General features: G+C 65.0%; 1 protein-coding gene across 10 annotated transcripts; it reads right to left on the bottom strand.

Annotated features, from left to right (window-relative positions):
- Window positions 1-1,370: 1,370 nt before the first annotated feature.
- On the bottom strand, window positions 1,371-17,927 carry PLXNB3 (plexin B3). 10 transcript variants are annotated; one of them, XM_045473137.1, is made up of 36 exons: window positions 17,821-17,927; window positions 16,276-16,382; window positions 13,473-14,519; window positions 12,899-13,078; window positions 12,077-12,205; window positions 11,894-11,994; window positions 11,208-11,337; window positions 10,837-10,993; window positions 10,640-10,748; window positions 10,435-10,549; window positions 10,225-10,350; window positions 10,040-10,156; window positions 9,633-9,726; window positions 9,380-9,549; window positions 8,992-9,143; window positions 8,626-8,731; window positions 7,798-7,928; window positions 7,365-7,541; window positions 7,057-7,252; window positions 6,677-6,916; window positions 6,406-6,567; window positions 6,174-6,325; window positions 5,908-6,008; window positions 5,599-5,822; window positions 5,279-5,457; window positions 4,916-4,982; window positions 4,402-4,729; window positions 4,154-4,257; window positions 3,970-4,063; window positions 3,462-3,640; window positions 3,111-3,271; window positions 2,737-2,884; window positions 2,435-2,520; window positions 2,270-2,345; window positions 2,079-2,153; window positions 1,371-1,754 (listed from the first exon to the last, which is right to left on the bottom strand). In XM_045473137.1, exons 2-36 carry the CDS (start codon window positions 16,333-16,335, stop codon window positions 1,650-1,652), a joined length of 5,778 nt encoding a protein of 1,925 aa, XP_045329093.1. In that variant the 5' UTR covers window positions 16,336-16,382; window positions 17,821-17,927; the 3' UTR covers window positions 1,371-1,649. The 10 variants fall into 10 exon arrangements, with proteins under 10 accessions (XP_045329093.1, XP_045329088.1, XP_045329090.1 ...); XM_045473132.1 differs by having other exon boundaries at window positions 16,276-16,399; window positions 17,821-17,926; XM_045473134.1 differs by having other exon boundaries at window positions 2,435-2,499; window positions 16,276-16,399; window positions 17,821-17,926.
- Window positions 17,928-24,035: the final 6,108 nt, after the last annotated feature.

The raw sequence follows: 24,035 nt of genomic DNA, 5'->3' as shown, positions 1-24,035 counted from the left end.
ACGGGCCGCCCGGGAAAGCCTGGTCCCCGGGGCCCAGCCGCCCCCCGCCCCCGCCCTGCCCCAGGGGTGGCCGAGGGGGCCCACTGAGCGGGGACTGCCGGCAACCTGCTTCCCAGGCGGGGTCCCTGCGCTCCGGAGCCGGAGCCAGCTGAGGCGGGGCGGTGGACAGGACGGCCCAGTCCTCAGGTCGGGCGCTACTTCACACCCCACATACCCTAGGGTGCCGTGACACTTTCGGAACACTCTCTGGCTTCCTGCTGGGCCTCTGGTAGCCTTCGCGAAGGAGGCCCTCCCCATTCCCACGGGCGCCCTGTTCCCTGCCCGCTCTCCGTGGGACTCCCACTTTTCCTGTGGCTCGTTGACCCCTTAGGCAGGCGCCCCCCTCTCCCTGAATGTGGTGTCGCTGGGGATCCCGGATGATGGAGTCAGGGGCGTGAGCCGAAGGCAACTGGCGGCTCCCACCAGAGGTGCTGGGACGGTGTCGAAGCCCGGGAACCCACCCACTGAGGACCCCAGCCCTGACACAGTGTGGTCTCCCCTCCGGCTCCTCGGCGCCCGGCCATCCCTGCCTTCCTCCCTGCGTCCACCAGCATGTGCCACGCGCCCACGTGGGAGGCACAGGAACCCATCTGCCCTGGCCCTGCCCTCAGGGGTCCTCCTCCGGTGGGGCCCACATAAGCCCCCAGCTCTAACAGGCCGGCGACAGAGGGACCTCCAGGTCAGGCAGAGCCCTCTGGAGGCCTGTGACTTTGGGGCTGCATCCGAGGGACCAGGAAGAGTCGGTTGCCCAGCAAGGGGCGGGTGGGCGAGCTTCCAGGCCGGTGCAGGACCCGGCTGGGGTGAGGTCTGCCGCAGGATAGGCCGGGGGCCTCTTTGGCCACAGAGGGGTCGGGGGTGGGGAGAGGCAGGGAGGCCCTGGGTGGCCAAGGGTCCTCACGGAACCCGTGGGCGTTGGTGTGAGATCCTCGCAGAGGCTGACGGGCACTTTTGCTCTTTGGAAACATCACTGTGGCTGCTCCCAGGAGGGAGCGGAGGGGGCCGGTGTGGAGCGGGGAGGCCAGCTGGGGACTGTCGGACGGTCAGAAAGAAGCAGTGGGGGCTCGGCAGTGACCGTGGTGAGGCCAAGATGGGAGACGCTTGGTCCTGCTGTCCCTGGGCCAGGAACGAATTGGTAGGGGTAGGGCGGGGTGGCCGTAGGTGGGGGCGGGTGGGCCAAGGGAGGCGGTGAGGGGACAGAAGAGAGGAAGGCCCGGGGCGGGGGGGGGGGGGGGGTTGGCCCTTTTTCCTCGGGCAGAAGTCACAGCCGCGGGGCCGAGGGGAGGACCAAGAAGGGAGGCACTGAGTAAACTCTCACAGGGACAGGCAGAGGCTGGGGGTTTTTCTAAAAAGATGTATTTCTATTTTATTTCCAGATGTGATTCTCCAGCAAGCAAATAAATATAGTGGGGGAGGCGGGGGAAAGAGGTAAGGATTACGATAAATTAGAAAGAAGCCGGGGTAGGGGAAGGAAGGGCGGGTGGTGGGAGAGGTGGCAGGGAGCCGCCTGGTGGGCACGACCCCCTTCCGCGCCCTGCCGGCCCCTCCTCGGCTGCTGGCTCCATCCGGGCAGCGCTGCTCCTCTCCAGGCCGCTGGGCCTCAGGTGACCAGCTCACAGGTCCGTCACTTTGTTCTCCACCAGGGCTGCCACCTGCTGCAGGCGGCAGGCCAGCTGCATCTTCTGGCCCACGGGATCCTCCTCCAGGGCACCGATGATCTGCCAGGGCAGAAGAGGGTGCCCTGCCTGAGGCCTCCGTGCTCCGCCCGTGACCCAGGGCCGTGCCAGCCTGGGGGGGGGGGTCCAGCAGGAGCTGCCCCAGGCCTCCCCGAGGCATCTGGACAGAAGCCACGCTCCTTCCCCAACCTGGGCCCTCCCTCCCCCCTGCCCAGATTGGCCCAGACACCTGCTTCCACCAGCAGGGAGGATCCCCGGGGCCTGGCTCTGGGCTGTGGGGCCGTGCCCCTCTCTCTCCCCCCGCCCCCCCCCGGCCCCCGCCCGCCTCGAGCGCCCCTCCCCCCACGGGAGCGCCGCAGGCCTCACCTGGTCGTAATACCTGTGGATGTGGTCGTAGAGCTCTTGCAAAGCTTCCAGGCAGTGGGGGGCTGATGTGTAGTTCTGGGGGCAGCACGTGGAGGGGTGAGCCCCGGCCTGGACCTTAAACCCCAAACCTCCCCCCTCCACCCCGCCCCCACCCGAACATGGAGGAGTGCGCCCCCTGGGCTGCGCCTCACCCCGGAGAGCTCGGCCAGAGCCGAGTTCATCTCCTGATAGCTGGCCGGGGAGCTCTGGCGGATGTCGGAGTAGTATCTGGCAGGGGAGGCACGGTTAGGCGCGGGCAGCCCCCACCCCCCAGTCCGTCCCGTCCCCCCCCCCCCCCCCCGTGGCCCGACACCTACCTCTCCACCATCTGCTTGTAGCGAGGGATCTCCCGGGCATACAGCAGTTTGTTCACTGGGGAGTCCTGCTCCGGGTAGGGGTGGGCCTGAGCGGGGAGGCGGGGGAGCTCCGGCCCTGTCACCCTGAATGCATCACTGGCGCCCTCCCCCCACCCCCGGGCCTCCCGGCCCGTTAGGCGCCACCACCCCAACCCCACCCCCAGGCCCGCTCAGGGCTGGGTACTGAGCCTCCGTGGCGTGTGCCCTGAGCCTTTCCTTGTCACCACCCCTCTGGAAGCTACCAGGGCCGGCTCTGCCTTTACCCGGCCCACTTTATGCTCCGAGATAGTGCAGGAGTCGATGAAGGTTTGGGCGATGACCGCCAGGATGGCGTCCACGTTGTCTGACACGCGCACGTCAAAGATGAGCTGTGGGTTCTTCAGGGCGTTCACCCAGAATCGCAACAGCAGGCTGGGGACACGGGTCGGCCACAGGCATCGTCAGCCCGGGCCTCGGACCTGAGTTCCGCAGGGAGCTGTCTTACGAATCCGTGTCGGGGGCGGCCAGAAATCCAGGGTGCGTGACACCACACGTAGGTTCGCGTCCTGGCCCTGTGGCCCCCACCCCGGGCAATGTCCTTATCCCTCTGGGGCTCCATGTCTCGACCGCATGGGGGCGGGGACAGTAGGCGAGGCACCTGTTAGTCTTCCAGATGTGCAAGGTCTCCGGGTCCTCGATGCCGTGCTTCTCTGCCAGCTCGTCCAGGAAGTCGAACAGGTACTTGACGGCTATGGGCACGGGCCTGTTCACGCTGAGGATGGCCTGGAACGCGTCGTCCACAAACTTCTGCAGCGTGCCCTAGAAGGCATGGGAGGGGCCGTGCGGGAGGCCGGGGCGGGCTCCGCCAGTGGGTGGGGCCCCTCTACCTCTCGGGACCACGCCCTCCCCACGTCGGGACCACGCCCTCTCCACTGCCCAGTCAGGGCCCCCCCTCCGGGAACCTTCCCAGCCTTGTGGCTCCTCCCTCCAGCTCCGCAGCTACACCGACCTTCATGGAGAGCAGGCGGGTGAGGTAGATTTCTGGAATTGCCTTCGCGCGCGCCCGCTCCCGTTCTCGCTCCCTCAGGCTGCTGCGCCGGGCCTTAGCCCCTTCCGGCTCTTCGGTGGCTTTCACCAGGTGCCAGAGGTGGACCCCGCCCTCCTCGCCATCCTCCAGCATGGGGGTGTCTGAGGGCGCAGAAGCCCGGCCTCAGTCCTGTGCCCCTGCCTGCTCTCCCACACCACCGGCCGGGGATGCCCAGCCTGGGAAAAGAGAGGCAGAGAGGGTGGCAGCCGAGGGGCTCGCTCAGCCCAACACCCCGTGGTCCCGGAGCTCCCCCACCAGGACGAGCTGGCGCCCTCGTCTGCCCCAGGCCCTCGGCCCAGCCTAGAGCGTTCGCTTGCCCACTGGCGCGGTGTGGGGGACACCCAGGCAAGGCAGACGGCAAGCCCAGGGCTCCTGCCTGCCCACTTCAGCTCTGGGGCGCAGATGGGCGCATGGGGGCCGCAGGACTCACTCTCCCCCAAGGGGCAGCTCGGGGCCAGGCTCTGGGAGACGGCGCCTCCCTTGTGCAGCTGGGGGATGAGCCTCACTGTGGCTCCGTCTGGGACCTGGTGGGGCGATGAGCAGAGGCTGGGCTCCCTCCCTGGCTGATCCAGAGACGGGGGCCTGCCTCCCCCCAGCACCTGCCCGCCGGTTACCTTGTAGTGCTGTAGGGTGTTGAGTCTCTTCCAGTGGTTCTGGGTCACCGAGGTCAGGTCCTCATCCGACAGGGTCAGATGACCAGCGAGACCTGAGCGCCACTCTGGGGGCACGTGGGGAGGCCGATTAGCCTGCAGCCTGTCCCCCAAGCCTGCCATTTGAAGCAAGGCCCGGCTGAGCATCTACAGGTGGGAACAGGCCCATGTGGGGACGGGGGGGGGGGGGCGGGGGGGGGGGGCTCTCTCACCGAGGTCCAGGGCGTGCACTGAGGGCCTCTGGGAGAAGGGGGTGCCCTTGTAGACTTGGTCCAACACCTTCTCTTTGACCTGGGTGATGGTGTCTGTGTCGAGCACCCGGGCAGGCACGCGCTGTGCCGCACCGCTCCCCGCGGCCCCGCCGGCCCTGGGGCCCACCAACACCGTCAGCGTCAGGGGCCGGAAGTCCACATCCTCCCGAAGCAGACGGCTGTCATTCAGGGTCCGTTTTGCCTTGCCGGTCACGGCGTCCACGGGGCCCTTGTCCACCTGGTACTGGATGGCCCGGAGGAGCATGTACAGCGGCTCACCGGCCACCTCCTGCAAGCATCGGGACAGGCCCGCGTCAGCTCCGAGGGGAGACGCCTCCGCCCCACGCCTTCCCCCTTTCCAAGCCCTCGTAGCCTGAGGCCCCGGGGAGAATTGGGGCCAGGTCCGCGAGGCCACGCGCGGCAGCAGCCCGCGCGTGAAGCGAGGGGACGAGGTGTCACCTGGGGCGCCCCTCACCTTCAGGAAGGCGTAGAGACAGATGGACAGCCAGTTGGTAAGCAGTTTCTCTACCATGGTCTCTGTCCTGGGGGGAGCAGGCCCCAGGTCAGAGGGGGTGGTGCTGCGGGGCCACCCCGTCCCCGGGCCGAGGTGGGCAAAGGGGGGAAGCCAGGGCTCTGCCACCTGTCGGTCCCCTTTGCCCGGGCCCCCGGGAAGGATGCCCATCTACCTCCCTACCGGTGCCTTCTGTCCTGGCCTGCCTCCTGGGGGTTCCCGGCCCTGCCCGGCCTCAGGACGGGGCAGGGCGGGCGGGCAGGCGGGCAGCTCAGCGGGGAGCCCCCCACCCCTGCTCCCGGGCCCCGTGGTCGGGCCAGAGCCAACCTGCGCAGCATGAGCTTGGGGTTCTTGTGCACGTAATGGGCGGCCAGGTCACTTAGCAGAGTCCTCATGATGTCAGTCAGGTACTCAAGCTTGCCGTGCAGCGCCAGAGACAGCAGAGAAGCCACGTGGCAGCGGTCCCGCTGGGAGAAGCCGGGCTGCTCCTCCAGGGTGTGGATGAGCTGTGGTGGGGGGGGGGGGGCGGGGCGCGGGGCGGCACTTAGGGGAGCCCCGTGTATTCTCCCACCTTTGTGCCCCCACCCGCCGCCCGGCCCCGCCGCACCCCCGCCCCCGGGCGCCCTGCCCAGCCACGCAGTCCTCACCGTGAGGAGGAAGAGCTTGCTGTTGAGCAGGTTGGAGAGCTGCGTCAGGCCCTGGCGCACGGGGGCGCGGCGGCCCTCTTCGCCAGGCCCCTCGGGTGCGGGCTGCAGCGGGCAGCCGCCGCGCCCCGGGAAGAAGACTCGCTCGGCATACGTGTGGTAGTCCAGGAAGGGGATGCCGCTGGCCTCCAGGTCGCTGCTGAGGTCGGTCATCTCGGTCATCAGGTCTGCGGGCCGGGAGTCACCCAGGTGTGGGCTCAGGCCCAGCTGGGCCCTCTGCCCACCGCCCCCTCCCCACGGCCCCCACCCCACCTGTGAACTCCTTGCGGCACTGGTCACCCACGCCGATCTCCAGGTTCTCCAGCTGCACCAGAACCTTCTGATAGTCCCGCAGGGCCTGCTTGCTCTTGTGCCTGCAGCCCAGGGACCAGGTGTCAGCCGCGGGCCCGAGCCTGGGGGGGCCGAGGTCACCCAGCCAGGGTGGCCGGCTGCCTGGAGGCCTGCCGCGGTGGGGGGGGGGTGGCGCCTCTGCACCAGTGAAGGGGGAAGCTCGCGCAGGGGTCGCGGGGCGCTCTCACCTGTACATGAGGGTGAGGAGGAGTACAGCGGCAATGAGAACCGCCGCGCCCATGCCCAGGCCCACCTGGGCCTCCACGGGGAAGGTGGACAGAGGGGGCTCGGTCTCGTACTGGACGGGGCCCAGGGCCAGGCGCACGTTGCCCATCTGAACCTGGGGGGACGGGGCTCCTGAGTGCGGGCCTTCAGGGCTCCGCCCGCCCAGCCGCCAAGGCACCCAGAGCCCCGCCTCACCACGAACTGCGGCAGGCTACTGGAGCCGTTGGCTGGCTGGGGGGCCCGCGACGGCGGCTCGCAGTAGAGGTGGGTGAGCGTGAGGGTCTTCACCAGGCACTCGCCGTCACCGATGTGCACGCGCACCTCCTCCTTGCTGATCCCCAGGTTGAGGCCCTGGCCCTGGGGGACACACGGGGGGGGGGGTGGGGGGGAGGGGTTGGGGCTCGAGCCAGGACAGCCAGCCTAGGCGCGCGCTTCCCGCACAGAGCCGGCCGGCGGAAGCCCTCACCTCCACGTCCAGGACGTTGCCCGGCTTGAGGCGGTAGGGGCGGGCGGGCTCCTCGCGGCTGAGGGGGGCCAGGCGGGGGTTGGGCTGGTACAGGAAGTCCTGGCCCCCGCTGGCGCTGGCGAAGTCTACGTGCACGTTGTCTAGGGTGAAAAAGACCCGCTGCGGGTGCGCCCCATCTGGCACGGCAGGGCTCTGGCACAGGAGGAGGCTGGACGAGTTGACGGAACAGACGGTGGAGCACTAGGAGGCAGCCGGGGGCAGGACCAGGTGGGGTGAGCTGGGGCTCCCTCGCTCGCTCCCCGGGGGCCAGGTGGACCCCGGGCCCCCGTCCTCCCTCCGCGGGCACGACCGGCCCCGCCGCCGGCCCGTGGGGCGCTCACCTGCAGCAGGCCTCCCTCGAGCTGGATACAAGCCTGGGGGGCTGCAGCGGGGGCCCCGCAGCTCCTCGTCGGGGTTGAGGCCGGGGGCCGGGCCCCTGCGACCTGCATCTCCGCCGGGGCCTCCAGCCACACGGACAGCAGGGGCTGCCGCACCACGTCCAGGCCCGTGCCCCTGGCTCGGATCAGCCGCCCGCCCCTGTGCCGGGGCGGCAGTCAGCAGGGGCGGGGCGCGGGCGGGAGGCCCCGCCCCCGCCCCGCCTCCCCGGCCAGGTGCGGCGGCGGCGACCCCGAGCGGACTGGGTCCTCACCCCCGGAAGCTGACGCTGGGCTCTGCCGCCACAAGCTGGGGGTTGGCGGTGTAGTGGAACGGGCTGGTGGGCAGCGTGCGCTGGGCGTGGCCAAACACCACTCGAACCACAGCTTCTCCTGGGCTGGCCTGGGACATGGTGTGGCACACAATGGCCTCGGGACACACCGGCTCCCGGCTGCAGGGTGGGGAGGGGTCTGGCATCTTGCGCTCTAGCCTGGGCCTGGCCACCCCACCAGAGACCCAACGTCGCCTCCCTCAGTGAGGGCACAGGTACCAGGGATGGGCACGGTGGCCATTTCTGTTGCACTTTGATGGGGGCTTTTAGGGAGCCCTGAGTCCACTGCCCCCAGTACGTGAGGGGACAGTGAGGCCTGCAGGGGATGCCCCGAGCTGACAGCAGCCAGCTTGGGGCCGGGAGGAGAGACACTCACATCGGACAGGGTTGTCCGCCCACAAAGACGCTGACGTTGCCTCCCGTCTGCAGGTGCTGCCCGTGGATGGTGAGCTGGGTACCCCCTGCCTGGGGGCCCCACTGGGGGCTCAGGCTCAGCAGGACGGGGTCCTGGGGGACAGAGCAGCCTGGGGCAGCCATGGCAGCCTGGCCTGGCACTCACTCACCTCGGCTCTGGTCCCCGAGGCACTTGTGCTTCGTCACCCGGGCCACCGCCCACCACACCCTCCTTCCGGCACCCCTGTGTCAGGGCTTCTGCAGCCCCGCGGCTCTCCTTCTAGCTGCCCTGCCCTGGGAGGGGGCTCTTCTCTCCTCCCTGCGTCTCTGCCCCTCGGGACGGCCTCCTCTGCCACGGCTTACACCTCCCAGCCCCCCACCCCCACCCCAGCTCTAAACCCTGAGATCCAATCACCAGCTTCGGGCGCCGCAGAACTCCCGATACTAACCGGGCCCTGCCTCCCTCCGCTCCCGCCCTGGGCTTCCTGGCTTCAGAATTAGCCCCAGTGGATGGCGGGGGCTCAAGCTAGTGTCTGGAGGCGTCCCCGCTCTCCCTCACTCCCGAGCTGTGCCGGCAGGAAGCGCCAGTCCCTCACTGCCCTCCTCCCCGCACCGGGACAGATGCCACCACTGTCCTCGGCTCAGGGGCCCGAATGAACAGTCAGATCCGCGGCTTCGCTCCCGGACGAGTGGCAGCCCTTCGTGCGACCTCCCAGGCCAACTTTGAAAGCCTCACCTAGATGTCCATGCCCTCCTGCCCCTCCCTCCTACTGTCGCTCTGTGCGGGGACCACCCAGGCGTGGGCACTGACCTGGTAGGTGAAATGCTGGGTTGAGACGCCTGGTGGCCGATTCTTAATGGCCACTTGGACTGGCCCCGTGGTGCCGTTGGGGGCAGGGGATGTCACGCACACAATCCTGGGGAATGGAGACCCGGTGGCTGGTCAGGCCCTCCCTCGGCAGGAGCCGTGGGCCGCTCACCGGCCACTGCCCAGGACCTGCGCCCTCTCGCTGCCAGCTCCCCTCTCCTTCCCTCCCCTGGCTCATCTTCCTTTGGCGCATCTGGCCCGGGCCCACGTTCCTTGGCTCCGGGCCTCCCTTCTCTGGGCAGCCGCTCTCTGAGGGCCTCCCCGGGAGGGCATCCCTCCCCCGCCCCCCGGGCAGCTAGGATGCCTCACCGGGCAGAGGTGCGGTAGAGGGAGGGCTCAGCGCTGCAGGGCCGGCCAGCCACATTCACGGCGTCTCGCACCTCGGCAAAGTCCCGGCCCAGGTTGGAGCCCCAGATGGTGAGGGCCAAGCCGCCCTCGGGGGGCCCGGTCAGGGGCTCGATCTGCAGCAGGGAAGGGTGACGATGGAGTGTTCGGATCCCACATCCGACCTGCAGTAGGGGTGCCCAGCCAGCTGACCAGCCTGAGGCAGGACAGAGCCGCTAGGGCTCGGGGGCCTGAGCGCAGGCTGGTCTGACCTGGGTGAGGTCAGGAGAGTGGAGAGCGTGGCAGGGCGGATGGGGAGGGGGTGGAAGGGTGGGCCGTGGGATGGGGGGCGGCAGAGGGGCTGGGGGCTCACTGCGTCGATGCTGGGCGTGGGACACAGCAGCTCCACGGCCCCGGGGGGGCATAGAGGACCGTAGCGACAGGCGGGCTGCCCGTGGCTGCACCACAGACAGCCCAGGCTTCCGTTGGCCGCCTGGCAGCGGCTGCAGTCGGGGTGGCCCACGGCACAGTCGTACAGGGTCACTAGGGAAGGCCAGGCGGTGCACTGAGGCGCATCCCGTCTGCCACCCGCCTTGTGCCACCCGCCCTGCCGTCCCCAAGCTCACCATGAAGAGCGTGGGCATTGTCCAGCCGTTGCCCCTTGCCCCGGGTGATATAGATGGGCACCGGGAGCTCCTGCTGGGCCATGGAGGGGTAGAACTGTGGGTGGAGGGTGGGGTCAGGCTGGGCCCGACTCAGGATGCCCCTGGCCCCCGTCTCCCCCAGGACCCTCCTCCCAGAATGGGTGCCTTGCTTCCGTGCCCACGTCTCCCGGCAGACTGCGAGCCTGGGGCAGAGGCTGTGGGTGCCATGTTCCCGCTGCACGCCCCGGGCCTACGCAGAGCAGGCCTCGGGATGGCGACAGGACACCGATGGCCCGGAAGGGTCTGCGAGCGAGGCAAGGGCCGTGCGGGGCCCCCGAGGGCTACAGGAAGTGTGTGGTGGCAGGTGAGGCTGTGGGGCGGCCACACACCTGCTGGGCCTGGCAGTAGATGAGGCCCACGTCCCCGGCCGTCTCTTCCAGAGAGGCCGGCAGCCTTCGAAGTTCTCCGGGCAGCTCCAGCCAGCAGTGGTACGAGGCGGGCAGGCTCTGGGAGTGGACGTCGTCAGGACCCTGGACACGGTCAGCCCCCCCCCCCATCCCCATCCCCCACTCACTCCGAAATGCTGAAGGTTCCGCACGCGCAGGGCCAAACGGCTCTCCCAACCGACAGGCACCAGGAGGGGACCCGCTGGGCCCTCCACCCGGGGACAGGCCCCTGGGCCACGCACCTGGACGTCCGCCTGCGGAAAGGAGACCCTTTAGCCCTTCGGAAGTTGAGGGGCCCGGGCAGGGCATAGCGTGGGTCGGGGGCTGGGCCCACCCACCTCCTGGGCACTGTAGACGGTCACCTCCCCCTCTGGGCAGTGCTCCCCGTACACACAGCGGCTGCTCCGTGGGCACCAGTGGCACCGCCAGAGGCTGCCCACACAAGCGCGGCACCTGGAGGGGCGGGGGGGGGGGCGGTGGCTGCTCAGGCTGGGCTCCGTCGGGGGCTGCCACCCCTGCCCAGCAGCCAGGCCCAGCACTCACGGGGCGGCCGCCTCCAAGGCCTGGACAGCGCTGCAGTCGTAGAAGGAGAAGTTGGTGGCGGCCACGGCCACGTCCTCAAACATCAAAGCCAGGGGCAAGGTGACGTGGTCTGGGAGGGGATGGTGGTAGGTCATGCGGCTCCTGCCCCTGCAGCTCCCGCCCCGGTCCCCAACCTCCCCGCCCCAGGGGCCCCTCACCTGTGCCTGGAGGGTTAAGAGGCAGCTGATCTTGGGGAGGAGTGATGCAGGCTACGTGGGGCCCTTCCACGTGAGCCAAACTATCGTAGTCCCCAAAGGCGCAATGGAAGTATTCATCCATGGCCAGGGTGGGCAGCCGAGGGACAGACAAGGTGACCTGGGACACACGCAAGGAAAACAGAGCAGGCAGGGGCTTCTCGGTGGTGGTGGTGGGGGGGGGTGTCTCAGCAAAGGAGATGCTGCTAGGGCAGAGCAGGGGTGAGGGCGGAGCGGGGCGGGAGCAGAGACAGCAGGACAGGAGGCCGGGGAGGCCTGGGGGCAGCCCCCCACCCCCACCACCGCAGGCAGGCAGCTGGTGGCGGGCATCTTACCACGCCCTGCTCCTGGCGCGGGCGGTGGGCCGGCAGCAAGGTCTGCACATGCGGGCAGTGGCCGTCCTCGTAGCTCCACAGCCACTGGTTGGCCTGGGCTGCTCGGTCGCATTGGCCCTTGCGGGTACACCTGTGGGACAGGGGCCCGTTGGCCCGCCACGTGGGTCTCAGGGGGAGTGAAAGGGACCACGCTCAAGAGGAAGGGGCCAAGGGGGCGCCTGGGTGTCTCAGCCACTTGAGCGTCCGACTTCGGCTCAGGTCACGATCTCACGTTTCATGGGTTCGAGCCCCGCGTTGGGCCCTGTGCCGACAGCTCGGAGCCTAGAGCCTGCTTCAGGTTCTGGGTCTCCCTCGCTCTCTGCCCCTGCCCTGCTCGTTCTCCGTCTGTCTCCCTCCCTCCCTCCCTCCCTCCCTCCCTCTCTCTCTCTCAAAAATAAATGAAACATTAAAAAATATATATATAAACATTAAAAAAAAAGAGGAAGGGGCCAAGCAGACAGGGTTTCCCGGTCAGTGTGCGGGCTTTGGGGGCCACTGCCGCACGGGGAAGGCTTGCCGCCGGAGGAGGCCTGGCTGGGGGCGGGGCTGGCAAAGGAGGAGGAAGCAGGCTGGGCCTCCAGGGGCAGGGTGGAGGCAGTGCCCCTGGGGCGCCCTCGGGCACACACCGCCTGTCGGCCCGCGCTCACCTGCCCTGGAGGACGCACCAGCCGCACAGCGGGTCCCGGGCCTGGAGGCAGCTGGCGCAGTCAGGGAACTGGGGGCACGCCGCCACGGGCACCCGGTCCACCTGCGGGGGCGGCAAGGGCCAGGGGCGGTGGGTGCGGGGACTCGGGGTGCGTGCGCCCTCCCTGCCCCGGGACGAGCCTCACCCGCTGGGCAGTCAGGACGTAGAGGTGGCTGCCCCTGCCGTCCACCAGCAGATCTGGGCTGATGGCTGAGCCCAGAAGCCCCACTTGCTGGGAGTGGTACACCTGGCCTCGGGAGCCGTTGACAAAGACCTGGAGGGACGACAAGGCCTGCTCCCGAGATGGCCACGGGCCAGCCACCCAGGGCACGTGCTCTCCTCTCGGTTGGGGCTCCCGGGAGGCACCCTTTCCCGCAGAGCCGGCTCTCCTTCCTGCCGGACCGGGGAGGCCGGGCCACGGGCCGTGTGTGGGAGTGGGGCGGGTCCACGGGCGCCCTGTTCTGCCGGCGTCACCTCCCGCTTTGGGCATCACCCGGCCACCCCGGCTAAGGGCCTTGGGAGCCAGGGGCAGGAGGGCAGCTGCAGGGACGTGAGCAGGTCACGAGGAGGCCAGAGTCTGCCTCGCAGAGACCTCCGGGGCCGGGCCGGCTCTGGGGACCGGGCACTGCCCACCCCATCCCCGTGGCAATCCTGCCCGCCTTGACCGCTGGCTCCCGCTACGATCTGGAGCAACGGGGGGCTGCCCAGGAGGTTCCCGGGAAGTCATCCTAAGTCACGCGCCTAGGCGTCCCAGGAGGCGGCACCCAGCCAGCCATCGGTGTGTGGCGTGGCCTTCCGACCTGCCAGTGGGACGCGGCCCGAGAGGCGCAAGGGACCTGGGGCTTCCCCGAGCAGGGCAGGGGCACCCCCAGTCGAGCCGGTGAGGCCAGGCCTCGCCGGGCAGTGTGGAGGCCTTTGGCGCTCGGGGCCCAGGGCTCGGGCAGCCCCTCCTCCGTCAGGGCCTCACCTTGTGCAGCTGCCCCTGGGTGTCCCCCAGGACAGCTATCGTGTGCCCATCTGCCTGGAGGCCTGTCACGGCGCTGATGGGCTGCCGGAGCTGCAGCAGCGGCCTGGCCTCCAGGGGCTGGCGGCCAGCAATGGGGCTGGGCGTGTGCTCGTCACCGCAGGGGTATGACTCGGGGGAGTCCTGGGTGGACAGGGAGGGGATCGGATTCTTGGAAGAGGCAGGAAGTGCCTTCCCCCGGGGCCCAGAGCTAGTCAAGGCTGGAGGGCGAGGCCAGGGAACCCTGGGGGACCCGGGGCAGAGTGGTCAGGCCCCCAGCCCCGTGTCAGGACAAGCTCACACAGCAGAGGGACACAGGCCAAGGGCAGCTAGGAGCCTGCCCCTCCCGGACGTCCTCTAAGCAGCCGGTTGTCACCTGACCGCATCCAGCCCCCCACAGCCCGGGACTACGTGTGGCGGTCCCTGCCTTGGGCCGAGAGACACCGCGGAGCGACAGGGATGGAGAGGCAGGCCAGGCAAGACGGGGCCGCCTCACGAAGGCGGCACACAAAGCCCGCGCGGTGACAGGGGCACTCACGGGGGGCAGGGCGACGCAGCGAGACGTGACTCCATACTCCACGGAGGCCTCCTCCGTGCCGCTGGGGCCCCGGCCACCCGCCGTGTAGCAAAGGCGCCGGGCCCGGTCCATGCTCCCGTCCAGCTCAGCCAAGGGAAAGGCGCACAGGGCCGCCTGCGCCCCGCTGGGGCCTGCGGCAAATGCCCCCAGCAAGGTGGTCGGGGCGAGGAAGGCAGCCTGGATGAGGCCCTGGCCCCGGCAGGTGAGGGGCACCTCCACGTAGGAGTAAAGGTTGGCATCCCCGAGACAGAGCCGGGCCACGTAGGAGCGGTACTCGGCCTGCGCCCGCGCGCCCCGGCGGCGGAAGACGAAGTAGGCGGAGCGGGCGTTGGCAAAGGCGCCCACGTAGCTGTTGTTGTAGTCCGAGAAGTCGCCCACCACCAGGCGGCCCAGGCCCTCGCTGGAGAAGGGCTGCGGCCCGGCCAGCTGGCGCACGGTCAGGGGCGGCACCCCTCCCGACAGCTTGCCCGCCAGGCCTCTGGCCACCAGCAGGAGGTCCCGGCCTGGCGTAGGCACCACCAGGCCCACCGTGGCCACCCCCGGGGCGTTGGCGGCCACGAACTGCCCGTCGCCAGGGTCCTCGGCCTGGTACAGCACCTGGGCCACGTCGTCCAGGCGCCGCTTCTCGCACACGCCCTGCCGCACCTGCCCGCAGGCCACGAGCTCCCCGGCCCGGCCGCTCACCAGCAGCAGCTGGTTGGCGTTGTCGGTGAGCCGGGCCTGCGGGCAGTCGGCCGGGTCACGGAAGGGCACGCAGTCGGGACTGTCGAACACAGGGCCGGTGACAGCCACGGCCTCCAGCTGCAGCTCGGGGCTGAGCTGGAAGAGGCGGTTCACGGCGCCCACGTAGAGGGTGCCGCGGCCAGGGGCCAGGGCCAAGTGGTTGAAGGTGGTGTTGGGGGCGGAGAAGTGACGGGCCTCGGCCAGGGGCGGCGGCGGCGGCGGGCACAGCAGCAGCACGAGCAGGAGGTGGGGCCCGAGGGGAGGCCGGGGAGCCATCACAGGTACCTGGGGGGAGAGCGCAGCCAAGCGAGGCCTGGTCGGGGCGGGGGGCGGGGGGGGGGGGAGAGCACCAGCCTCCGCACCCTATGCCCGCACGTGTCAGGGCAGCGAAGGACCCCGACGGAGAGGGGTGGAGAGAGCACCAGAGGAAGAGGAGGATCCGGAAGGGAGACAGATAGGAAGGGAGGCAGAGGACAGAGAGAGAGACAGAGGGAGACAGGGAGAAAAGGGGCAGAGAGAGAGACAGAGAGAGTGTCCACGAGACGGGGAGAGGGTGGGCTGGGGCGCACACACACGTGTGCCCGAGGAAAGAAGTTCTCTCATCTCCTACGTCTTAAGCATCTACATTGTTGAAGGACGGGGCGGGTCCTGAAAGGCACAAGAACAAGACAGAAGGACTCTGAGCCACGGAGGGGCCGTGAGAGAGGGGAAAGGGCGGGAGAGGAGGGAGGGGCAGGGGAGAAGCGGGAGGTGCTGATGGGGAGACACCAGGGGAGGCAGAGAGGCTGTGGCAGCCAGGCAAGCGGGAAGGGGAGGGAAAGACAAGGAAGACGACAGGGACGTCTTAGAACAAAGGCTGGTGGCAGTTGTCAGCCTGGGGGCGAGGGGAGCAGGGCCAACATGCAAGGTGGGGGACAGCCACAGCACGAGAGAGAGAGAGACGGTGAGGGCGTGGAGAGAAACCTCGCCCTGGGCAGGCAGGGCCAGCTGTAAAGAGGGACCCTCTCCAGGGCGCCTGGGTGGCTCAGCCAGCTGAGCGTCCGACTTCGGCTCAGGTCGCGATCTCGAGGTCCGCGAGTTCGAGCCCCGCGTCGGGCTCTGTGCTGACAGCTCGGAGCCTGGAGCCTGCCTCGGATTCGGAGTCTCCCTCTCTGTCTCTCTGCCCCTTCCCTGCTCACGTGGCAATGGAGGCAGGGCAGAGGAGAGGGTTGGGAGGGGGTCAGAGCGGGGACTGGGGGACACCTGGGAGCCAGCCAGAGTGGGCACTTGGGGAGGCCGTGGGGAAGCACCGAGAGACGACGCCGGGTGCAGGGGTAGAGCGGGGGCCCCAGCCCCAGGGTGCTGACGTGCAGGCGTGAGAGAGAGAGAGAGAGAGAGAGAGAGAGAGAGAGAGAAGGGTGAGCCTGCCTGAGGAGAGGGCGCTCGGGGGCGAAGCCAGGCCTGGGCACCCCCACCCCCACCCATGTGGAGCCATTCGGAGCTCACGCTAAAGCTATCTCCCTTGGGCCTGTGGGGGCCCCGAGCCTCCAGAGGAGGCCGCCCCGCGTCCCGGCCCCTGCTCCACAACCTTGTGTCCCCGCGGCTGCCAGGTGACGAGGCGACAGGAAGCGCCGGCTTACCACGCAGAGCCCCCGGGCGCAGAGCCGCAGAGAAGGGGACAGAGTCCAGGTCCTAAGTTGGGCTGGGGTCCTGCGCAGCTGGGCATGGCCCGCTGTCCCTGGGTGCCCTGCGGCTTGGTGGCGGAGACGCCAGCCCGGGCCCCGGCGGGTGTGCCGGCTGGAGGCAGAGCCCCGAGGAAGGCCCCGGAGCCCCTTATCTCAGGGACACAGACAGGAAGGTCAGGCCCGGCCTGGGGACAGGGGCGTTTCCTGTGGACCCGGGATCTCCGCGGCCAGGCCCGGGCTGTGTGGGTGAGGGGAACGGACGCGGCGCACGGGAGCCCCGCGCCCGGGCTCCCCTGGACCACTGTGCCTGCCCTGCCTCGTACCCCCGCCCCCCGCCCCTGGCACCACGTCTGTGGACGGGGGACCCAGGCGCTTACCGCCTCGAAGAGGAGCGACAGAGCGGTCTCCTGGGCAGCGTGGCGCCGAGGGAGGCCCATCTCCTCAGTTTGGCCAGCCCAGGGCGGCGGCGATGGGCACAAGGCGGCTGTGGGGGGCATTGTCCTGAGTGGGAGGGAGACACTGGAGCCTCGGCCCCGGGGGGAGGAGGGAGGCCAGGGGGGCCAAGGGCCCGGCGGCTGGGCTCCACCGCAGCTGGCAGCTTTGTGAATAGTGGCCGGGCCAAGGCAGCCCTGCCTCCACCCCAACAATGTCCCCTCTGTCCGCGGGCCTGGGCCAGGGACTCACTGTCTGGTGCTCTCACCCCCACCCGGGCTGCTCGGGCCGGGGGGCTCCCCGCCACGCCCCACCCCCAGAGAGACACCCCCCGGGACCTGGGGACAAAGGACAGGGTTTCTCCGAGCCAGCAAAATGAGACCCACACGGCCGGCCCCGGCCCACTCCCGCCCCGTGCCAGCCAGCGTGCGCCTCTGTGTCCCGCCCCCCGGGTCCCTGTGAAGGGCACAGGGTAGGCCACTGGGCCCCCACAGGAAGGTCAGGGCGCTGAGCCCCTGCGATGCCAGCCTCAGCCTTGGTAGCCTTGGTGCCCGGTCGAAGTGCCAGTCCTGGCCCTCAATGCCTGCCTTTGTCCGGGCTGGGGGCCGGGAGATGCTGACAAAGGCAGCCCGTCCAGGAGACCTTGCACCGCCCCCCCCCCAACCCCCTCGGCCCGGAATAAGACTGTCCAGAGAGCAAGCGACCTGTGTCCATCCAGCCCCGCCCCGGGGGACTGGGAAAGTCGTGCCAGGTGCAGCATGATGGTAGGGGGCGGTGCCCGTGGGGGGGGGGGGGCTGAGGCAGGGAGGATGCGCACGAGGGGGCGGGGGCATGGCCCCCAGGAACCCAGTACTTAGCCTCAGTCGTGGCAACTGGTTTCCCTCGCCCGGGGAAACACGGGCCCGAGATGGGCCTAGAGGTCCCCTCTGCGTGTGGGGCGCAGGAGGGGGTGGGAAGGGAGTGGCAACCGGCAGCTGGCTCTCCGGCCAACCTCACAGGGCACCGTCTGCACCCCAGGCTGGCAGAGCAGGGGCCCTGGGCTGTGACGGGGGGGGGGGGGCAGGTGCACACGGGGTGGGGTGCCCATTTTCTCCACGGTGCACTGCAGTAGCAGCAGCAGCTTCGGGGCAAGGTGGTGGCAGCGGGGCTCACTGCCACCCGGTCGGGCCGGTTGGGTGGCTGTGGGGGTGGGGAGCCAGGCGGGCCTCCTCCCTACCCTGCCCCCTGCCCCCAGCCCCGCCAGCTTTCCCATTTGGGGGTTAGAAGCCTGGGGTCCCACCTCCCAGCTCCAGGGTGCCCCCCTCAGGGGGTGCCGTGTCCCTAAGGCCTCAGGAGGTTTTGGATCGGGGCGCCCGATGGCCTTTGCCCTCTCCGGCGAGCGGGCCCTGCAGAGCCCCGGCTTCTCCCAGACCCAGCACGCCCCAAGGCAGCACCCCGCGACCCAGCGTCCCTTGCACCCCGCGTCCTCGCCAGCCCCGGTTCCTGCCTACCTGGGTGGGCCGCTGGCAGGGGTTGAAGAGCAGCTGGCAGTGGCCGAAGTGCGTCCCCAGCACAGCCCTGGCCTCCCTCCCACAACGCAATCGCGCCCAACCCCACTTCTCCTGGCGGGGCCTGCCTGGGCCGCCCGGCCCCTCCCCGCCCACCCCCGTGCCTGCCGGTGCAGGGCAGGGCGTTGCTGCCCTCTGCTGGCCTCAGTGGGCACCTGGCTGGAGCAGGTGAGAGCGGGCAGTGCCCTCCCGTTGGGTGGGCAGGCAGGCATTCCGTAGCGCCCACCGGGTGCCGGTCTTGGGCCTCGCGGCGGCGCCGTTCAGAGACAAAGCCCACTGCCACCTGATCCAAGGGTGTCCGTCCCGGGCCTGGGAGGGGGGGGGGGTGGCCAGAACTACGTGCCCACCGATGGGGCTCCACTGCTGGAACAGCTCATCTCTGGAGGACACCTCGCGTGGGAGGGAGAGGAGGCAAGTCTACGGGGGCTCAGGGCATCAGGGAGAGCTTCACGGAGGAAGTGAGATTTAAGCTGACCTTGAACCACACATTTCTGCTCCTTCTGATGTCCTCCTGACCATCAGGGCTGCTCTAAGTGTTCTGCGTGTGTGAACTCATTCACCCCTTACCATGACCCCAGAAGGGGTAGCCTGATTTTCTACAGTTCACAGGTGGGGAAACTGAGGCATGAGAGGTTAGGAAACTTGCACAAAGTTGCAGGGCTAGTTAATGGCAAGGCTAAGAGTCAACCGCAGGGCCCCCGCACTTAACCAGCAGGCCACGTGGCCCTGAACTATGAACCAAGGCGGGCATTGGGCAGCAGGGGAGATGGGGACCGCCCGATGCCAGGCCTGCGGGGGACGTAGGCGCACGTGCCTCCCCGTGCCTGGAGCACAGTTTTCGTCGAACGGGATGCAGAGGTCAGCCAGTCAGGGAGGACTTAGACTTACGGCAAAAGTCACCATGACCTTGTGAATAGCTCGGAATTTGGACAAGCGTAAGCTGGTGGCCCTGGGTGGAGAGCGTGGGACAATGTGGACCAGTGGTGGCTATGGGCACGTGGAGAGGCGGGTACGCTCCAGATGTGCCGGAGGGGGCAGAATCCTAGAGACCTGGTGTTCCGTGGGGGGGAAGGCAGTGCGGGCAGGAGAATCCGGGGGACCCCTGGGCCCTTTCTGCGGGAAAGTGGCTCCCTGCAGGGCAGAGGTGCGGGTGGAGGGGTGGGCGGTGCAGGGTAGGACGAGAGAACTGAAGGGCCTATGAGGTGAGAGGTGGCCGATGGAGCTGTCGGGGTGTTAGTGTGAGAAGCTCAGCTCAAGGGGACTGGGGCACTGGGATGGATGTGTGTCGCTAGAGGGGACTTGGAAGCAAGACCAGGAGCGTCCAGGCAGGCGAGTGACCCTGAGCCCGAGGGCCCGCGGATGTGGAGCACAGGTGCTCAATATGTTACTGCCTCCCTCTCCGCGCCCTCCCAGGGGGAAGGCGAGGTGCCCACAGGGGGCCGGGGAGGGATCTAGGAGCCCCAGGAGGGCCAGGCTGTTGGGGAGGGACAGTGTGTGTGTGTGGGGGGGGACACAAGGGCAGGGCTCTGAACAGTAAGGCTGGAAAGACCGTCCCCCAGCAGCCCCGGAGCCAGCCGGCCCCCCAACCTCCCAACCCTATCCACCCCTCCGCCTCTGCACCCCCCACACACACGTATGTCCTGACTGACCTCGGGAAGACCTCTTCCATCTCGGCAATGGCAACGTTTTTGTAAGTTTATGTATTTTTGAGAGAGACAGAGACCACAACCAGGGGAGGGGCAGAGACAGAGGGGCACAGAGGATCCGAAGCTGGCTCCCTGCCCACGGCAGAGAGCCCGACCCAGGGCCCCGAACCCGCCAACCGTGAGATCATGACCTGAGCCCAAGTCGGACGCTCAACCGACTGAGCCATGTCGGCGCCCCGCGCAACACGATTTTGAATAGCTTTGCGCGCATGTGGCCTGCAAGGCCATCCGGAGCAGGGGGCGGCCCCGAGCCTGAATTTGGTGGCAACCACGGAGGATGTTTCCGGGTTTTGTGCGCTTGAAATCTCCTAGAAAGGGAGCCGTGTGGTGGGCTTCCTTCTGCCGACGACCCCTTCCCCTCATCACGGCCCTGGGGAGATGTATTTGTGCTGATCCTTGCCGATGGCACATTTATCAGCGTCCCCTCGAGGGGTGGGGAGGCGGCCGTCGCTGGTCCGAGCGCCCGGTGGTGCCGTGCCCGGCGTCCTGGCGCTGACTGCTTTCCCAGTGCCAGGCTCTCCAGACGCTGGCAGGAGGCTCGCCGGGTCACAGGCCGTGTGCCACCGCCGTAATTTCCAGGTATCCTTCCGTCCCTCCGGAATGGGTTTGTTTGCATGTACCTTCTCCTTTTCCACATGGGGGGCTGTCCTCCTTGCCCCCGTGTTCAGCCCACCCGGCTCCGCTGACTGTCCCAAGCCTATGTGGCCGTGGCTCTCTCTCCTGTCCTTTTGGTTGATTTCTCTACCTCTGTTAAACTTACTAAAGCTTGAAAGCTTCTTTTTCTTCTCTTCCTCCTTTTTCTTCTCCTTCGCTCGCCCCCTCGGTTGGCTGCTCCTTCTTCTCATCAATCTTTCAAAATTATCTTGCCTATACTAGACCCTTTAGTTTTCCTTAAAAGTTTAAGAAACAGGGGCGTCTGGGTGGCTCCGTCGGTTGAGCGTCCAACTTCGGCTCAGGTCATGGTCTCACAGTTTGTGGGTTCGAGCCCCGCATCGGCCTCTGGGCTGACGGCTCGGAGCCTGGAGCCCGCTTCGGATTCTGTGTCTCCCTCTCTCTCTGCCCCTGCCCCGCTTGCACTCTGTCTCTCTCAAAAAGCAACATTAAAAAAAAAATTTCTTTTTTTAAGTTTAAGAAACAGTTTGTCAAGTTCAGGAAAAACTCTGTTGGGATTTTTTTGAAGGGGTAAATAGAGATTTTGTTCCATTTTGAAACCCTTTGGAGACTAGCTCCCTCTAAAATTTTGTTTCCCCGTCTATGAACATAGCGTATCTCTATTGAATAAGGTCCTTTAAATACACATTTCCCCAAAGGACATGCGCATCATTTGTTACGTGTCTCATACCATGATAAATGCTGTCTTCTTTTTAATTTACCTTCTGGTAGCGCTGCTGGTATTACGGCTAGTAATGCTTTTTGGAGTCCTTTTGTGGATGCTGTTTGTTTTCTATTTATACAATCATGTCATCTGCCTAGTGACTACTTTGTTTCTTCTTTTGCAGTCCCTTTTTTTCCCCTCAAGATGTTAATTTGAACTCTAGTTAGTTAGCCTATAGTGTCATGTTGGTTTCAGGAGTAGAACTCAATGATTCATCGCTTACATACAATACCCAGCGCTCATCCCAACAAGTGCCCTCGTCAATCCCATCACCCATTTTCCCCTCCCCCACACCCCCTCCCTGCAATCGACCCTCAGTTTGTTCCCTATCGTTGAGTCTCTTATGGTTTGTTTCCCCTCTCTTTTTTTCCTCCCTTCCCATATGTTCACCTGTTTTGTTTCTTAAATTCCACATATGAGTGAAATCATATGGTATTTGTCTTTCTCTGACCGACTTATGTAGCTTAGCATTATACTCTCTAGCTCCATCCATGTCATTGTACATGGCCAGATTTCATTCTTTCTGGTGGCTGAGTAACATTTCATTTCATTGTCTATATGAACCACATCTTCTTTATCCATTCATCCGTCGATGGACATCTGGGCTCTTTCCATCCTTTGGCTATTGTCGATAGGGCTGCTATAAACATGGGGGTGCGTGTGTCCCTTCGAAACAGCACCCCTGGATCCCGTGGATAAATGCCTAGTGGTGCAGTTGTTGGGTCGTAGGGTAGTTCTGTTTGTAACTTTTTGAGGAGCCTCCGTACTGTTTTCCAGAGTGGCTGTACCAGTTTTCATTCCCACCAACGGTGCACGACGGTTCCCCTTTCTCCACATCCTTGCCAACATCTCTTGTTTCCTGAGTTGTTAACGTTAGCCACTCTGACAGGTGTGAGGTGGTATCTCAGCGTGGCTTTGATTCGTATTTCCCTGATGATGAGTGAAGTCGAGCATCTTTTCATGTGTCTGTTGGCCATCCGGATGTCTTCTTTGGAAAAGTGCCTATTCATGTCTTCTGCCCATTTCTTCACTGGATTATTTGTGTTTTTTTTTTTTTTTTTGCGGGGGGATGTTGAGTTGGATAAGTTCGTCATAGATTTTGGAGACTAACCCTTTATTTAATGTCATTTGCAAATATCTTCTCCCATTTTCCAGTCCTCTTAACTGTAGTTTCTTTTCTTTCGCTTCCTTCCCTGGATAGTACAACATGGAATCAAAGCAGAAAGAATGTTCTCAGTTTAACCGTTAAGTAGGATGTTTGCAGGCGGTGTTTGCTTGACGCCTTTATGAGAGGAAGGAGACTCCCTTTCAGTCCTAGTTTGCTGTGTGTTCAATTCTTATCGAATGCTTTTTCTCAGTTGCATTGAGATGGTAACAGGAGTTTCTTCCTCTCACCTGTTAATATGGTGAGTTACAGTAATCGATTCTCTAATGTTAAACCACTTTTACGTTTTCTGGGCTGAACTCAACCTTGTCATGGTGTCTTCTTTTCATATATAGTTCGGGATTGGCCTTTCTTCCTTCCTCCCTTTCTCTCTCTCTCCCTTCCTGCCTGTGTTCCTTCTTTCCTTTCTTCCTCTTCTTTCTTTCTTTCTTTCTCTCTTTCTTTCTTTTGTCTTGTATTATCCTTGTTGAGTTTTGATATAGAGGCATCATAAAATGTGTTGGGAGAGCATTTTGCCTTTTCTGTTCCTTGGGACTATTGATCTGAGAGAGAGTTATTAGTTTCTTGAAGATTTGATAGAATTCATCTATAAACCTTGTTTTTGCAGTCTTTTGCCCCTCTTTCCATACATTTTAACCTTAAGAAATGTTTATTTTATTTTTGAGAGAGAGAGAGAGAATGAGCAGGGGAGGGGCAGAGAGGGGGAGACAGAGAATCCTAAGCAGGCTCTGGACTGTTAGTGCAGAGCCTGTCTGGGGCTCGATCTCACAAACCAGTGAGATCACGAACTGAGCTGCCATTAAGAGTCAGATGCCTAACCAACTGAGTCACCCGGACGCCCCTATCCCTACATTGAAAACTACCTATCCAATTTCTTTAATAATTATGGGACTGTTCAGGTTTTCTTGAGTCAAGTTTTTTTTATTGTGATAGAAAATTCATAAAGTTTACCATCCGAACCATTCTAGGTACACAGTTCAGTATGTTAAGTACACTTACATTGTTATGAAACACATCTCCAGAACTTTCATCTTGCAAAGCTGAAACTCTATACCCATTAAACAACTCTCCTTTTGCCCCCCTCTCCAGCCCTTGGCACCTATCATTTTATTTTCCATTTTTACGAATTTGATCCCTTTAGATTCCTCGTGGAAGTGGAATCATACAGTATTTGTCATCTGCGCCTGGCTTATTTCACTTGGCATAACGTCCTCCAGGTTCATGCGTGCAGTAGCCTATGACAGGATTTCCTTCCTGTTTCAGGAAAGTAGTGTTGCATGGATAGGCCACATTTTGTTCATCCATTCATCAGCTGGTGGCTGCTGAGGTTGGCCATTGTGAATAATGCCGCCATGATCATGGATGTACACAAGTCTCTGCTTTCAACTCCTTTGGATATATATCCAGAAGTAGGATTGCGGGATCACGTAGTGGTTCTAGTTTAAAATTTTTCGGGAACCTCCCTACTGTTTTCCGCGGCGCTTGTACCATTTTATAACTCCCAACAATGCACACGTTTCCAATTTCTTCACATCCCTGCCGACACCTGATATTTTCCATTCTTTTTCAAGTTTATTCATTATATTTTGAGAGAGAGAGGCAAAGAGAAAGAGAGAGAGAGAGAGAGCAGGGAGGGGGCAGAGAGAGAGAGGGAGAGAGAGAGAATCCCAAGCAGGCTCCATGCCGTCAGCACCAAGCCCGACACTGGGCTCGAACCCGTGGACCGTGAGATCGTGAGTCAAAGAGCCAAGCCAAGAGTGGGTCACTTAGCAGACAGAGCCACCCAGGCTCCCTGAGATCACGAACTGAGCCAAAATCAGGAGTCGGACGCTAAACCGATTGAGCCACCCGGGCGCCCCGGGAGTTTTATAGTCTTAGGTCTTACATTTAGGCCCTTAAGCCGTGTTGGATG

Source organism: Leopardus geoffroyi, chromosome X, assembly GCF_018350155.1.
Source record: "Leopardus geoffroyi isolate Oge1 chromosome X, O.geoffroyi_Oge1_pat1.0, whole genome shotgun sequence".
NCBI lineage: Eukaryota > Metazoa > Chordata > Mammalia > Carnivora > Felidae > Leopardus > Leopardus geoffroyi.
This window is presented reverse-complemented; position numbering and strand designations above follow the sequence as displayed.

Excerpts from the sequence above, each read along its gene's own strand:
- PLXNB3 (XM_045473132.1), bottom strand. The coding sequence starts at position 16,395 with ATGCCCCCCACAGCCGCCTTGTGCCCATCGCCGCCGCCCTGGGCTGGC. Across the intron at positions 2,885-3,110 it reads CACATCTGGAAGACTAACAG|CCTGCTGTTGCGATTCTGGG; the intron begins GTGCCTCGCCTA and ends CCGTGTCCCCAG. Across the intron at positions 2,521-2,736 it reads CGGAGCATAAAGTGGGCCGG|GCCCACCCCTACCCGGAGCA; the intron begins GTAAAGGCAGAG and ends CTCCCCGCTCAG.